The sequence below is a fragment of the Falco cherrug genome, chromosome 3, assembly GCF_023634085.1.
Source record: "Falco cherrug isolate bFalChe1 chromosome 3, bFalChe1.pri, whole genome shotgun sequence".
Lineage (NCBI taxonomy): Eukaryota > Metazoa > Chordata > Aves > Falconiformes > Falconidae > Falco > Falco cherrug.
In genome coordinates, this window is record NC_073699.1 from 105604735 (window position 1) to 105618316 (window position 13582).

At 59.6% G+C, this 13582-nt stretch overlaps 1 protein-coding gene across 3 annotated transcripts in view; it reads left to right on the plus strand.

Moving 5' to 3' along the window:
• AGRN (agrin) overlaps positions 1-13582 on the plus strand; it is a 129015-nt gene that overhangs the window by 49486 nt on the left and 65947 nt on the right. For 2 of the 3 annotated variants that reach the window (XM_027803262.2, XM_055704083.1), the window contains one exon: positions 12448-12495. In XM_027803262.2, the coding sequence (XP_027659063.2) occupies positions 12448-12495 (48 nt within the window). Of the gene's footprint in view, positions 1-8924; positions 10664-12447; positions 12496-13582 lie in introns of those variants that run through there. The other variant, XM_055704084.1, reaches the window with a different exon arrangement.

Sequence of the window (13582 nt, forward strand, 5' to 3'; positions counted from 1 at the left end):
CCTTGTTTGCCATGGACAGGCTTGGGTGTAGAGGCATCAAAACGCTTCTCTGCTCCAGCTTTGACTTCGGGGTGCTCTTCTGCCCACACTGTGCTCATCTTGAGACTTTTAGGTTCACTGCTGACCCATGTAGGTAGCTGTGTAAGCAGCTGGCTTTTTGGGGTGGGATGGGACAGAGCCTTGGCAGCTCAGCTAGCCTTGCTCTGGGCATTGTGGCTGGCTGCCTCAAATCCCTCCGAACCGAGGAAAAGGGAGTTACACCAGGCCTGGACCAGCTGAGGCTGGTGAGCTGTTTAAAACTATTGCTGCCGTATTTCCTCCCTGTTTTGTGCCCCTCATGATGTATAATATATGGGCCACACTGTGCAGATCGGGAGGGGTAGGCTGAGGGTTTGCTTGGAAATGTGCCCTTCCTGCAAAGGTGCTGGAGAGGGAACAGAGGGACGTAAAAGTTTTATTGAAAGCTGCCTGCTCCTGGCCTGGATCCTGGGCCTCTCTGGGTCCAGGAGCAAGGAGGGAAGCTATCCGAGCCGACAGCATCCCCTGCCGGATGATGCTTCCTGTGCCTCTCGGCCCTGGGATGCATTAACCGCGCTTTTCCCGGTGGGAGAGTGTTCTGCTCTTCCTCTGCGTGCGGGCGCTGCTGCCAGCAGCCCCACCGACTGGATGCTGGATGCTTGTTCCCTGCTTGCAACGCTGGCACAAAAATTTTACTTTCAGCTGCGCCTGGTTGACGGCGCAGTGGCTGGATGCCGCCTGCTTCTGGCTCTCCAGACAGCAGGTGAGCAGGAGAAAAAGGGTCTGTGTTCCTGGGGCTGCCCACTCCCCGTTGCTGTGTCTCCATCCAGCACACCTCTGTGTGCTGGATGCATCTCATGCACGCCACGTGCCTGTGAGCAAGCTGCGAGCAGGACCGCAGTTGATCAGAGGAGAGGGTGTCCTTTTCTTTCTGCTCCTTCGTAGGCTCTTGCTGCTCCTGCCTTCCCAGTCCACCTGGAGCAGTTGCCCACTTCCCCTGAGGGCCTGTGCAAGCACACATTTTTGCTGGGTGTTTCCTTTCTAGTGATGTGCTTGAGCTCTCGTCACCTTGCTGCGTAGCTCAGGAGGCATCGCTCTCCCCCAGGAACCAGGCTGCGCAGGGTCTGTCCAAGCAGCACCGCAGCAGAGCTGGGCGATGGGCCGCCTGTCTCCCTCTGCAGGAGGGGACGATGCGGCCGCCTCTCGCTCTGCGGTAAGTCTGGCTCTGTGCGTTCCCAGGAGGTCTGTCTTGCACTGCTCCGTGGCTCTTGTGGTTTGTCTGCTTTCTGGGAAGTGGTTAACAAAGCTCTGCTGCACCAGACAGCTTGGACCGGGGCCCGGGGTTGATGCTTTTTTCTGCAGTGGGTGCCGGACGCAGCCACGACCGGGCGCCTGCCTCGGAGCTGCTCGCAGGGAGCCCCGCACGCTGCCTCCACGGCAGGCGCTGGTGCTGACTGGCACCGAGCTGCATCACCCAGCGGTGCGGGTGCAATATCTAGCCTTTGCAGGCTTTCTTGTGTCCGGGCTGACTTGTGGGAGAGGTGCGGTGAGAACATTTGGCTGGTGTAACTCAGCTCCAGGCCCAGGGTCGGAGCAGGGTGAGGCCTCCGGCTGAACTGGGGGCAAACCCGCTGCTCCTGGCTGGGAGGAGGTGGCAGAGAGGTGCTGGGTGCCCTGTGGCATGGTGTTCAGCTTCTGCTCTCTAGAGCAGCTCTGGGTGAAGACTGACAGGCCCTTTCCTCAATATTGCTGCCAGCACTCCCTCTGCCTGCAGCACATTGTACAGCTGGCACGGTACAGGCATGCTGCTGCTGTCAGCGTGGCTCACCTTTGCTCAGGGTCTGTGCTGGCCATTCCTGCATCACCCCACCACCGCTGCTCGTTGAGTGTTGTTCTGGGTGGGTAGGAATTGAGGTGTTTTAGTGAGGTGCTTCTGCTTTGGCACTCTCTGCATGCCTGGTTCTCACTAGCATCATGTTGTGCTCTGCTGATGTGGTTGTAGGATTCTGAGGTTACTGGCAGTACCCTAACTCCTGCCAATGCTGCTCTTTTGAGCAGACCTGGTATGAGACATACCCCACCCCTGTTGCTAAAGAATGTCATTCATAGTCTGGAAGCACTCCGGTGGCAGCTGCTTTCTCAGTGGGAAGGTATCCAGCGTGCCAGGGATACGTGCTAATTTTATCTTGCTGTGTGTTTGCTCCAGAAATGTGCCGTAGGTTTGTTTCATCATTTGTTTTCTACTGTTTTTTCCTATTTGCACCCCCCACGTTATCATATCCTTGAGGAACTCTGCAACACCAGCTGATCCTCACGCCCCCTTGCAGATGAACAAGTTTACATCAGCTTGCAAAGCAGCTGGTGTATGTTTGGAAGAGGGTTGGCAGAAGTGACATCTCGCAGCTCAGCCAACTCGATCAGCACGCGGAGAGGATGAAGGGTTGGGTGGTTTGCTCTAGCCACTCCAGTAGTTAGGCAAGGCTCTTCCTCTGGCGGAGGGAGTTGATGCTGTCTCGGGGAGGCAGTAGCCACAGGACAACGTAAGTCCAGGGCAGACTGAAGTGGCTGAACGGTCTGTTTGTCCCCCAGCAAGGGAGAGGCTTGCCTTCCTCGTCAATCTCGCGCTGCTGTAGCATCATCCCCGCCGTGCCGGTGCTGCCGGCAGCCGCTGGGCTCCCCTGGCAGCGCGGCGGGGCTGGCGAGGGCGGCAGGTGGCGGTGTGAGACCGCCGGAGGAGCCGGGCTGGCTGCACCCAGCCTCTGCGGCCGCGGGCTCGGAGCGGTAGTGCTGCACCCCCCGAGCGTCCGGAGACCGCAGGGGGACAGACTCGAGGGGGCCCTTGTCCCAGCATCGCCCTGGCTCGGCTGTTCTCGGTGTCGCCCCTGAAGGGCAGTCCCGCGGCGGGCAGCAGTGCGGGCAGCACGGCTGCAGGGAGCCACCGGGGAGGGAGGCGGTGGCTGCTGAAGGCGTGAAATCCCTGGCTGGGTGCCTTGGTCTGGAAAGTCCTCTGGGGCTGGGGGTTCAAGCCCGGCTGCCCCATTTGGAGCCTGCAAGTTGGGCTCTCGGGGGGTGGGGAGTCAGGGCCAGGAGCACGGGGGCCTGCAGCAGCCCAGCAGCTCGAGTCAGCAGTCACCTGGGGCGGCAGTTTGTGAAGGCAGAGGGTGACAGGGCTGGGCAAAGGGTGCTTGGGCTCCTGTGGCTCAGCACTGAGATGCGTTACCTCCCTCCTCTGGGTTGCTTTTGCTTTGCTGTGTGTGTGCTTTTGGGGAGCAGCTGTGTACTTTTAGATCTGGACACCAAGTTCTGCATGCAAACCTTGGGGGGGGTTAATTTTTTTTAAGGAGGGAAGGCAGAAACATCGTAAACCCCAGTCACCATCACATATGGGTGGCTAGGTGGAAGAGGTGTGGGGGTTGTGCAGTGCGTGTGTGGGGACATCTGTTAACAGGGGGGGGCTGTATTTGCAGCATGTGCACAGGCTGTGGTGTGCACACCACCTGCTTGGAGAAGGGTCAGCAGTTCTGGGAGAGGGTGATCTGTATTCCCTGGGGCATACACATGTGGCCCATTCCATGCTCAGGCATCCCCAAGCACATCTGGAAGACAGCTGCATGGTCCAGTGTTGCATGGTAGGAGGGGTCTGTTTCAGGACAAAGTCATTAAGTGGGGAAGCCCTGCTTTTCAGAAGAGGCAGCCAGGCACCCCTTGTCTGGCAGCGCCTGGCACAGCTGTTTATTAGCGATGGTGTGAATTAACGCCCCTTTCCACTCCCAGCACATGCACCAACCTAGCCATGAGGCTGGCCACCCCAGCCCCATATCCCACGCTCGCTCCCCCGTCTCCCGTTGATAGGGTTTAAAAGCTCCTTATTTCCAAGTGCTGCTCAGCAGGAGTCAAGCTGGGTCCTGCCAAGTGTTAAATGAAATAATTAAAATCCCCACTTTCTCCCCCTCCTGCTCCTTTCTCCCTAATGCTGGTAATTAGCCTGTAAAACTGCAGGAGGGAATGAGGAAGGGAGAATGTGCAAATGCCTTCTGCAGGCTTCCTCCTCCCCCTCCCCCTCCTCCTCCTCCTTGCCCTCCCCAGAGGAAGCACAAAATGGCTCTCTAGGCATTGGGTGCTGTCAGATAAATCCCAATTAGCTCCCTGCCAAACAGGATTAGCAAGAAGGGAACCAGGTGGGGAATCAGCCTGGCAACAGCAGGAGCTGGGGGGGCTTCTGCAAGGTCTCTAGCTCAGTGAGGAGGGAGAGATTGACAGCTGTCAGTCAGTTCCCAACGTAGCACTGATTTTTGATGTTGCAGGCTGGTATCTGGTATCTGGTAGGCAGAAATGGGGAGGTGAAAGAAATGAAACTGGTGGTTCCTGCTGGTGTTATCTCTTCCCAAGTAATGGGTGGCTTGAGGGCGCAGAGTCCCATGAGGTGCCCGTGAGTCCCCCGTCGGAGGGCAGCGTAGAGATGCAGGGCAGCGTGCATGGGTCATGGGTCGTGCTGCTCCCAGTGCTGATGTGCCATACGCATCTCCTGCCAGCTCAGAAGCAAGAGGGTGAAACTACCGTCCTGCCACACTAAGCACAGCCAGCTGCACCCAGCCCAGCCCCTTCTGCCCGTTTGCTGCATTTTGGCAGCAGCTACGACATCATCCTCACTGTGAAAGCCCAGAAATAAACCCATTGATGGCACCAGGCTTTAAACTGGCTGGTGACCACATGGAGGCCTTAATGCACTGAACACTTTCATTTAGAAAACTGGGCAGGGAGGAATATGGATGAGCTCAAAGATAATGTTTTCTTGCCTCTAGTAGAGGAATAGCAGCTGTGTCTGAGGGTGTTAAATTAGCTGGCTGTCCCCTGTCCTGGCAGATGTGGTGACTTTCTGCCTCTTGCTCCCTGCTGGGGCTGGCCCTCCTCTGAACACCTGCAGCCCTAGCCAGGCAGCTCCCAGTCCCCAGGAAGAGGAAGGGGAGAAAGTCAGCACAGGTGTGCAGCATTGCTCGGAGTGGGGATGGTGGGCTGCTCTGGGGCCTCAGCGTGGCTGAGGGATGGGTCCCCTCTGCCCAGGGCTGGCCAGGCTGGGCTGTCCCAGTGCGGACTGAGCCGGACGTAGAGGTACCGGGGGACCAAGCTGTCCCGATGCCTCAGGTGCCTCTGGCTCATGCACAGCTACCCCTTTCCACTTCACCTGGAGCTGGTGGTGTGCATTTAGTGCTGCTGGGCTCGCTGGCTAGCCCTTCTGAGCTGCTCACTTCTGAGCCAAAGGTGGGTTTTATGTTCTCTTCGCCTTGTTAGGTCTTGCTGTGTTTTCCTGCCTGGTCCTTCATGCACTGGTGTCAGAAGTGTAGAGGGAAGGGCTGTGTGGTGGGCACGGTCAGCAGAGGGAGTGGTGGTGGTGGAGACCGGCTGTCCCTTCATGCTGTGGCTGGCACAAAAGGATGCGGGCATTTGTGAAATGCCGCAGCCGTACAGGGGTGTCTGCCTGCAGCCAGCTCTGGGAACAGGGTGAGGGGACAATAACAGACAAAAACCAATGACCTGCAAGTCGAACAAGACAAGTGTGATGTCTCCCCAGTGCAACTGGTTCTTCTGATTATAAAGTCTCATCGGAAAGACTTTGCAGGGCTGAAAAGGTGCAAGTGTTTGTCTTTTCCAAGAGAGTGATGCGCTGATCTGCCCATGCTGGAGTTTGAACATGCCTCTTCCAGGACACAAAGGCTGTTTAGATCTGAGGCAGCGCTGCCCCTAAAAGTGGCCCCCAAATGGCTGGAGGGGACAGAGTCCTTGCAGACCTGGGAAGAAAGGGAGGACTGTGCAGTGGCTGATTTGCATGTGAAAACACGCTTGCATCGCTTGCAGGAGGATGCAAATGTCCTCGCTTCCCTCTGGGGATTTTTTCTTTCTTTATTCGAAGCCAAGCCTCTGGCCTTAGCCTGCATGTGCTGGAATTGCCAGGGGAGCATGGCTCTGAAGTCCTACCTGGGGGTAGTTCTTCTGGTATGTTGTTGTAGTATGTTCAGGAGCAAGCCAGGAGGTGAGAAGGATGCTTCTGGGCCAGTGTCAGTGTGACAGTGCTCTGGTGAAGGCATTGGACAGGAGTTTGGCACCTGTGTCCCAGGGCAGAGCGGAAAGATGCAGGACCAGGCAGAGCAGAAGGACCAGGCCAAGCTGGTCACATGGTGACCAGGCAGAGGAGAGGGCCAGGGCACTCTGCTTTCTTTTTGGGAAGGTCTTGGCTTCTTGTGTGATGCTCTAGAAACTCCCAGGGGGCTGTAGTAGCTGGGGAGGATGCTAGGAACAGGGCAGTAGTGGCAGGAACTTGAGCTTACCCTTTGAGAGGAAAATACTGGGTTGGAGGGGTGGGGGCTCTGTGTTCGGTGAGGTTAGAGGTCTGTATCCAGTTGCTGAGGTGCTCCAACCTGCTCAGCCAGCCCTCGTGCTTCATCCCTGGTGAAGGGAGGGGTGTTGTGCCATGTCCCAGGAGGCAGCCCCATGGCTCCTCAGCCAGCACCAGAGGCCCTTTCCCACCTGGTTCACCAGTGCTCTCCCTGGCAGAGGGCTTTGCTTGTGAGGGGGCTCCCGAGATGTGTTCCTGGCAGGGGTCTGCTGGGGAGAGAGGGTTTGGCAGAGTGTTTCCCACTGAACCCTTGTAGTACTTGGGCTTTTTGCAGCCCCTGCTTGTGTTGGGACTGCCTTACTCCTTGGACATGAGGCCATCGGGCACCCTGTTCATGTGGGCTCTCCTCCTGTCAGGGTGGTTAGGATGCAGCCCATGCCTCACAGCAAGCTGGGTTCATGTTCTGCAAGTCCCTGGGAGGAGAGGGAGTGATGCAGGTTTAAAGAGGAGCAATGTCTGGGACGTGACTTGGATTTCTTTCCTCCTTTCTCCATTTTTCTTCTTCCCTGTACTGCTCTTGGCAAGTTGCATCTGCGGTGTTGGGACACCCAGGATGCTCCCAGCCCACGTCTCCAGCAGAGGAGCAGCGTGGCTTTGTGGTGCAGCTGTAGGGCAGCTTGTGCCAATCCCACAAGGAGACGCGGCAACCTGCTGACTCGTGGTGCCTGAGATGCCCTGCTAAAGGACCACCCAGTCTCCTCTGCATCTCCTCGCTGGAGCGGAGAGTGGGTGGATTCAGCTTTAGTGTTTGTGTCCCAGGGGCTCCAGGCGAATTGCCAAGGTGAGGGAGGGAGGGGCAGCACAGCTAGAGCAGGTCGGGACTGGGAGGGGTACATGCTGCCAGCAAGGGTTATTCTCCCATCTCAAGTTGTTGTTGTCTTTGGGAGGAGTGGGTTGTGCGAAGGCTGCTTGTCCATCCAGCTGGGCACCTCCCTGGGGGAGAGAGGAGGAGGAGACCCCCTGCAGCCAGTGTCACTGGCAGGCCAGTTGTACCAGCCTCGCATGGAGGCACAGCACCCTGCTGGTGGTGGGAGAGAAGGGGAGAGGAGAGGGGGGCCGAGCAGCCAGGCGAGGTGGTGGTGGCCGCTGGCAGTGGCTGGGAGGAAGCTGTGCTTCCCTTCCTGGCTGCAGCAGCTGCCTGGTCGGTGCCGAGCAGGGGGAGACAGGAGGAACTTAAAGCGAGCTTCTCTGCAATGAGCTTCCCAGTTTTGATCACAGCCGGGTTACCCACTGCCACGTCTCCACAGTGCTCATCTTGCCCTACAAGCACAGAACGAGTGCACAGTACTCATCTTGCCCTATGAGCATGGGATGGGTGTTTGAGGACTCCTTCCTTGCTTTGCACGATGCAGCAGGGTACAAACAGTCCCTCCGCCGTGCCTGGGGGACCGGGAGGGCCTCCTGTCCCATGGCTTGGATGATAAACCAGACTCTGAAACTGCAGAACTGTGTATAATCAGCCCAGACTTTGTGTTCAGGTGGCTCTGTAACTGGAGGGCCTTCCTCTTGCAGGGTTTTGTTCGTAGTCTCCAGAGTTGCTTTATTCCTCTGTGGTGAGGAAGAGCTCAGCCAGTTTGCTAAGGATGATGGTGCCTTAGAAACGAGGTGGCAAGTCATGGTGCTCTGGGTGCGTGGTACTGCGGGCAGGGGAACGGCTTGCTGGGAGCCGTGTGTTTTGCCAGGGGTGCTGTCTCACTAGAGACAGGTCTTCAGCCTGGAGAGGGGCTGTGGGGAGCAGGTGTGGAGTGGGGTCCCAGGGAGCCTTGGGTGCCAGGTATCGCTGCCTTTGGGAGTGCTTGGGCTGTAGCTGCTGCCCTGCCCTGCCATTCGCTCTTGCCCCGTTGCTGGACCTTCACTCAAGAAATCTGGCTTTTGGCCCTGACCTCCCTTTGGCTTTCAGCCCAGATCTCCTCTTGGCAGCTTTCCTGTCCTTGCTGGCAGCATCCCACCTCAGGGAAGCAGCGACTCAAGGCTTCTGGCTTCCTGGGGGTAGGGGTACGCAGGTAGGCAAGGAAGGGAGCAGCACAGCTTGATGGTGCACGCGTGTCGCAGCACTTCACCCCTCCGTGCTCCCTGCCCCCCATCCAGCTGGTGTGCCAGCACCGGCCCGCAGCGGGTCCCGACTCAGCGGGGTCCCTGCGGTTGCAGCCCCCGTCCGGCTCCCCCGGTGTTTTGGGGTGGGGCTGCCCCCGGTCCGTGGGGTGTGCTGGGCTGTGCCTCCCACCCTCTGGAACAAATATCCTAGAAAACGGCAAGAAGGGGCTGCTCCTGCCCCTCTGCGTGGCTCTGCTGGCCCAGGGGGTCTCGGCCCCCGCGGGAAGCCCCTGGAAGGAGAGGGGGGGTTAATGCTGGGGAGCGCGTGCGGACTTTCCCCGCCTTTCAGCATCTCGAGTGGGCGAATGGGGCAGGCGGGGCGGGGAAGCGGCGGGGCGATGAGCTTCCCCCCCCCCGGGGGTGGGGGGGGGGGTGCCCGGAGCCGCCCCCCCCCGCCCTGCCTGCGCAGAGGTCCCGGGGGAGCCGGGGCAGCGCGACCCCGCCGCCTCCTGCTCTTTGTCTGCGCCGCGCCCGTTCGCCTTCGCCTCCCCTTTGTTGGCCGGCGGGGCAGGGGCTCGCCCCCCCCAGCCCCCCCCCGCTTCCCGGAGCCGAGGGGGCGGGCGGGAGCCCCGCTGCCGGCGCAGGGCGGGGGGCTGCCGGGCCCCGCGGGGCAGAGGAGCGGGCGGGGAAACTTCAGGGCGTGGGGTGGGCGCTCGGCGGCCGCGCCGGCTCCTCTCCCATCCGTGCTCCGTTGTCTCGGCGTGGGGCCGCGGGTGCTGGCACGGGGGTTCCGAGCTGCCTCGCTGGCTGCGCCCACCCACTCGCCCACCCACCCACCCACCCAGGCAAGGGTGGCCGCCGCTCCCGTCGCTATCCGAGCGTCTGTGCCGCCTCTCCATGCCGGGCTCCGCCGGGAGCTGGAACCTCTCCGGGAAGGACTGGCATGTCCCAGCGGCGTGAGGGGAGCTGCCCTGCTGCGGCGGCCGCCGTGGCGGTGACGGGGCCGGTGCCCGTGCTGGGGAGCGTTGCTCTTTGCCGGCGAGACAGCGGCTCGCCGAGCGGGGGAAGCCGGGCTGCGGCTCCTTGCTCATGGGAGGGCTGGGAGGGTGCTGGGGAGCTGGCGCCTGGCTGGGCTGAGCGGCGGCAGCGGCGGGGGAGCGCTGGGCACCGGCTGCCCCGGAGGAGAGCGGAGCGGAGCAGGGATGGATGCGCAGCGGCGGTGAAAGGAGCCTTGGCGTGGAAGAGGGAACGGCAGCCCTCAGCCGGGGCGGGGGCCGACTGAGCAGCGCTGGGCTGCTCCCGGTGCCGAGGACCTGTCCCGGAGGGGTCAGCAGCCGGTGGGCGTGGGAGTGCCTGCCCCGGAGCAGCCGCCGGAGGAGACGCCAGGACCGCCGAGGAAGCTCAGTGTTGCTGGAGCGCGGTGGTACGGAGCCTGAGCGGGGAGCTGAGCGGCTGCCGGGGTGCTGAGACCTCCCCTCCCGTCCCCGCCAAGAGGGCGCGGGGGTTGCCGAGGCTGCGAGCCTGGGAGGGGTCCCATGCCCGCACCCCCTGACACCGTCTCTGTCCCAGCCCTGCACTCGGGAGCCAGCCGGTGTTGGTGCTGCGGCAGCGCCCACCGTGCCCACGCCGGTAGCAGCTTGTCCCAGTGCCGCTGGGCTTGGCCACGGAACTTGAGCGTGTAGCACTTTTGCCTGGGGTTGTTGAGGTTGCTTTCTGCGGGCGGCTGTGGATTGACACCTCCTGTGCTGGAATAGGGATTATTGCGCACCAGACTGTGCGTGTGTCCCCCTGGGGTGGGCTTGGACCAGACCCCTAGGCTGTGCCTCTGAGATGGCAGATGTGGGGACAAACTCTTGCTCCTGAAGGTGCCCCCGGCCTGCCCTGCCCTCCTGCAAGCAGAGGATGGGAACTTCTGGAAAAACTTAAAGTCTTGCAGCTGCCAAAGACGACCAGGGAGGGAAGGAAGAGGGACCCATGTGAGCCTTGTGGCTACTCTGCCTTGGATGGGTCGGTGGCGGGTTGAGCTTTGGCCCGCAGCGTGACAGCTGAGCATGACGGCTTGCCAGTACCCCATGGCTCCGGGGGCCTTGGAGCGGGACCGTATGTACCAGCACAAGGTCTCCTTGGTGGTGCGGTATTTCATGATCCCATGCAACATCTGCCTCATCCTCCTGGCCACCTCGACGCTGGGATTTGCTGTGCTGCTCTTCCTCAACAACTGTAGGTGTCCCTGGGCGCGTGGGAGGAGCAGGGGAGGGAGAGGCAAGGGTTAGGTCAGCTGGCATAACGGGGCTCTGGCTGGGGACAGCCCTCCCGATGCTGCCAGCCGCCGGCTGGGCTTCGCCCTGCACCCGGGCCCTCATTGCTTGACCGCTGCCGCCTGGGGAGAAGCTGGGGAGGCAACAGCCTGTTCTGCAGCTCTGCCCCCACTTTTCCCTGAGGTGATGTTGGTCCAGAGCTGCAGAGTGAAGCTGCGAAGGCGGGCGTGCATGGGCCAGCCCCAGCTCCCCACCATGCATGATGCACTTGTGCTCTCAGCCACACCAGCACCCTCTGTGTCCCACGTTGCGTTCCCCACCTCCCAAAATACTGTGTGTCCTGATCTGCTGCTTGAGGTCTGAGGGTGAGTGATGCTTCTGAGGGGATGCAGTGCATCTGTTTGCAAGGTGGGGATCTCAGCAGGGCTGTGTGGGAGGTGAGGGGCAAACGATGGGCTCCTGTGAGTCCTGCCCTGGCCAGGGGCTGCTTCTGCTGCCTTGTTACAAGCAAACTGCTGAACTGTGGGACCCTGTCACTGTATGGGATGGGTGGGAGGTGTGTCTCCTAGGCTGCTGCAGGATCCTTGCTCTTTATATGCTCTCTTACTCTGAAGAATCAGCAGAGGGCTGGAGCAAGACAGATGAGTTTTCCCTGTGGTTAGGCTGTTGGTTTGATCCCTGGTGTGGCTGAGTAGATCGCACACTTGGGTGTGGGTACATCCATGTATTGCCAGCTACTGTAGAGGAAGACTCCATTGTGCAGCAGTGTCTTTGACCTCCTTGATGCTGGGAAGTGCTGAACACCTGCTGTGAGAAAAACCTTTAGAGGGCAGGCAAATCCTCCAGCCTAGCTTTAGGATGCACTGTTTCCCTTGGAGTGTGTGTGGTTAGACAAAAAGCTGTGTAAAACTGTAAAACACACAAATGCATTTGAAAATCACTGGTGGGAGCAGGGCCCAGGCGATGGTAGGGGGAGAGCCTGGCCTGTAGGAAGTGATGTGCTCTTTGCTACAGCCTGGCTTTGTGACCCTGGGCACATTGCTTAATAGAGAGCAGAGCCCAGTTTGACACTGGCTTTGGGATGTTTCCCACTCAGAATGGCAGGGTCTATGGAGCCTGTGTAGAGCTCATCCCCCTGCTTTACCAGAAGTTACCCAAATGTAGAGGGCTGGATGGTGGTGAGGTTGTGCCACCTTGCTCTGGGACCTGCGGTCGTGTCCCTGGGAGCTTTCCCCTTCTGCTGCCCCAGGTTCCCCCTTCCTCCCACCTTTGCCTTCTCGCCTTGGAGACTGCAGCGTTCCCGGCTGCTGTCCTGCTCAACCCAAATGACTTGGTGGGTCCGTGCCTGGGTGGGCGCGTGTGTGAGAGGTGATAGGCAGCACGATTTGCATCGCAGCCCTGGTGAAATGGCACACGACGGGCTGAGGCAGGCCCCAGCCCTGCCAGGCAGAAGAGGGCTGCTGCCAGATCCGTAAGCCAGAGATGCTCCATTGATACAAGTAGGAGAGCTGGGGCTCGTGGCTCCTGTTCCTGCTGCTTCCTTCTTGCTGCAGGACCTCCCTGGAATTCCCTGGGAGTTGGTGCCTGCTTGTGCAGGGTATGTGTGCCAAAGGGATGAAGTGCTGGCCAAAATGCTGCTGGGGAGCTGTGGATAGAGGTGTAGAGGGAGGAGGGGTGGGGGGGCAGAGGCACAAGGGTGTGCAAAAGGGAACTGCTGATAGCCCTGTGTTTTCTGTTTCTTTGCAGACAAGCCCAATAGTTATTTTACTCAGACGCCACCGACGCCACGAGATGGTAAGTACACCGTGACTTGCTGGAGCTCGGTTTCTGTGCTCAGGATGCACTTAAGAGCAAATCACTTGAGCCTCTCGTGCTTCCGCAGCTGGTGGTGGAGCGGTGCCTCCTGACCCAGTGATCTATTTTGCAGCTGACTGGCGGCTCTCTGTGCCCGGAGCAGCACTGCATCGTGCCCTTGCCCCTGCCTGGGGGATGCAGGAGCATGGCCCTCTGGGGTGAGGAGCCAGGGCAGAGCAACTGTCCCTCTTTGCTCCCTGGGAGGCACAGCAGCCCCTTCTCTGCAGAGGGTTGCCTTGACGGCTGCAGGGAAGGGCTGGAAAAGGAGATGGGATCTTCCATGTGCTCCAGCAGTTTGCAGAGCTTTGCTGGTTCATCTGTTGAGGCTGTGGAAGGGAGGGACTGGAGAAAGGGATCTTAAAAGCAGAAGTGTTGAATCTGGTGGCTGTTCTGTGTTTGTCCCTGAAGGGTCTTCTTGGATGTTGGCAAAAGGAGGAGGGAAGCAGAAGGAGGTGCAGAGGGGCGTGCTGCTCTGCAAGCACAGAGGAAAAAAAGAAAAGAACAATAGCATGTGGCTTATGGTATGTGGCAGAGTTGCCGCTGAGGGAAAGACGGTGAGAAACAGTGTTCTGCCTCCCTTGGTCCCTCCAAGGGTGGGTTTTTTTTGTGTAGTGTCGGAGCAAGCCAGGGGAAGAGAGTTTAGGAGCTGACTAGTTTCAGCTTGTGGGGCCTGGAGCTTGAGGCTGTGTCATGCTGTGGTCTGGGCAGCCCACCACCACCCACATTGCCCTGAGAGCAGGCATAGCCAGGCAGGGAGGGATGTGGACACGGTGTCTCCCTGGGACTCTCTGCTGCCTTAGCAAGTCTTACTCTTGCTGGGAAAGGAGTGGAGTGGGTTGTACTGGCTCACGGCAGCAGGAGGTTAAATGGGCACAAAGCAGGAAGGAATCTATCCAGCACAGGTACATGGGACATGGGCTGAGCAGCTTAGGGAGAGGTGATTTTTGAGGCGAGCAGAGGTTGCTGAGATGATATTGGCTGTTTATTAAATTACTGTTTCTGCTGTGGAGCCAAAGTTGAATCATCA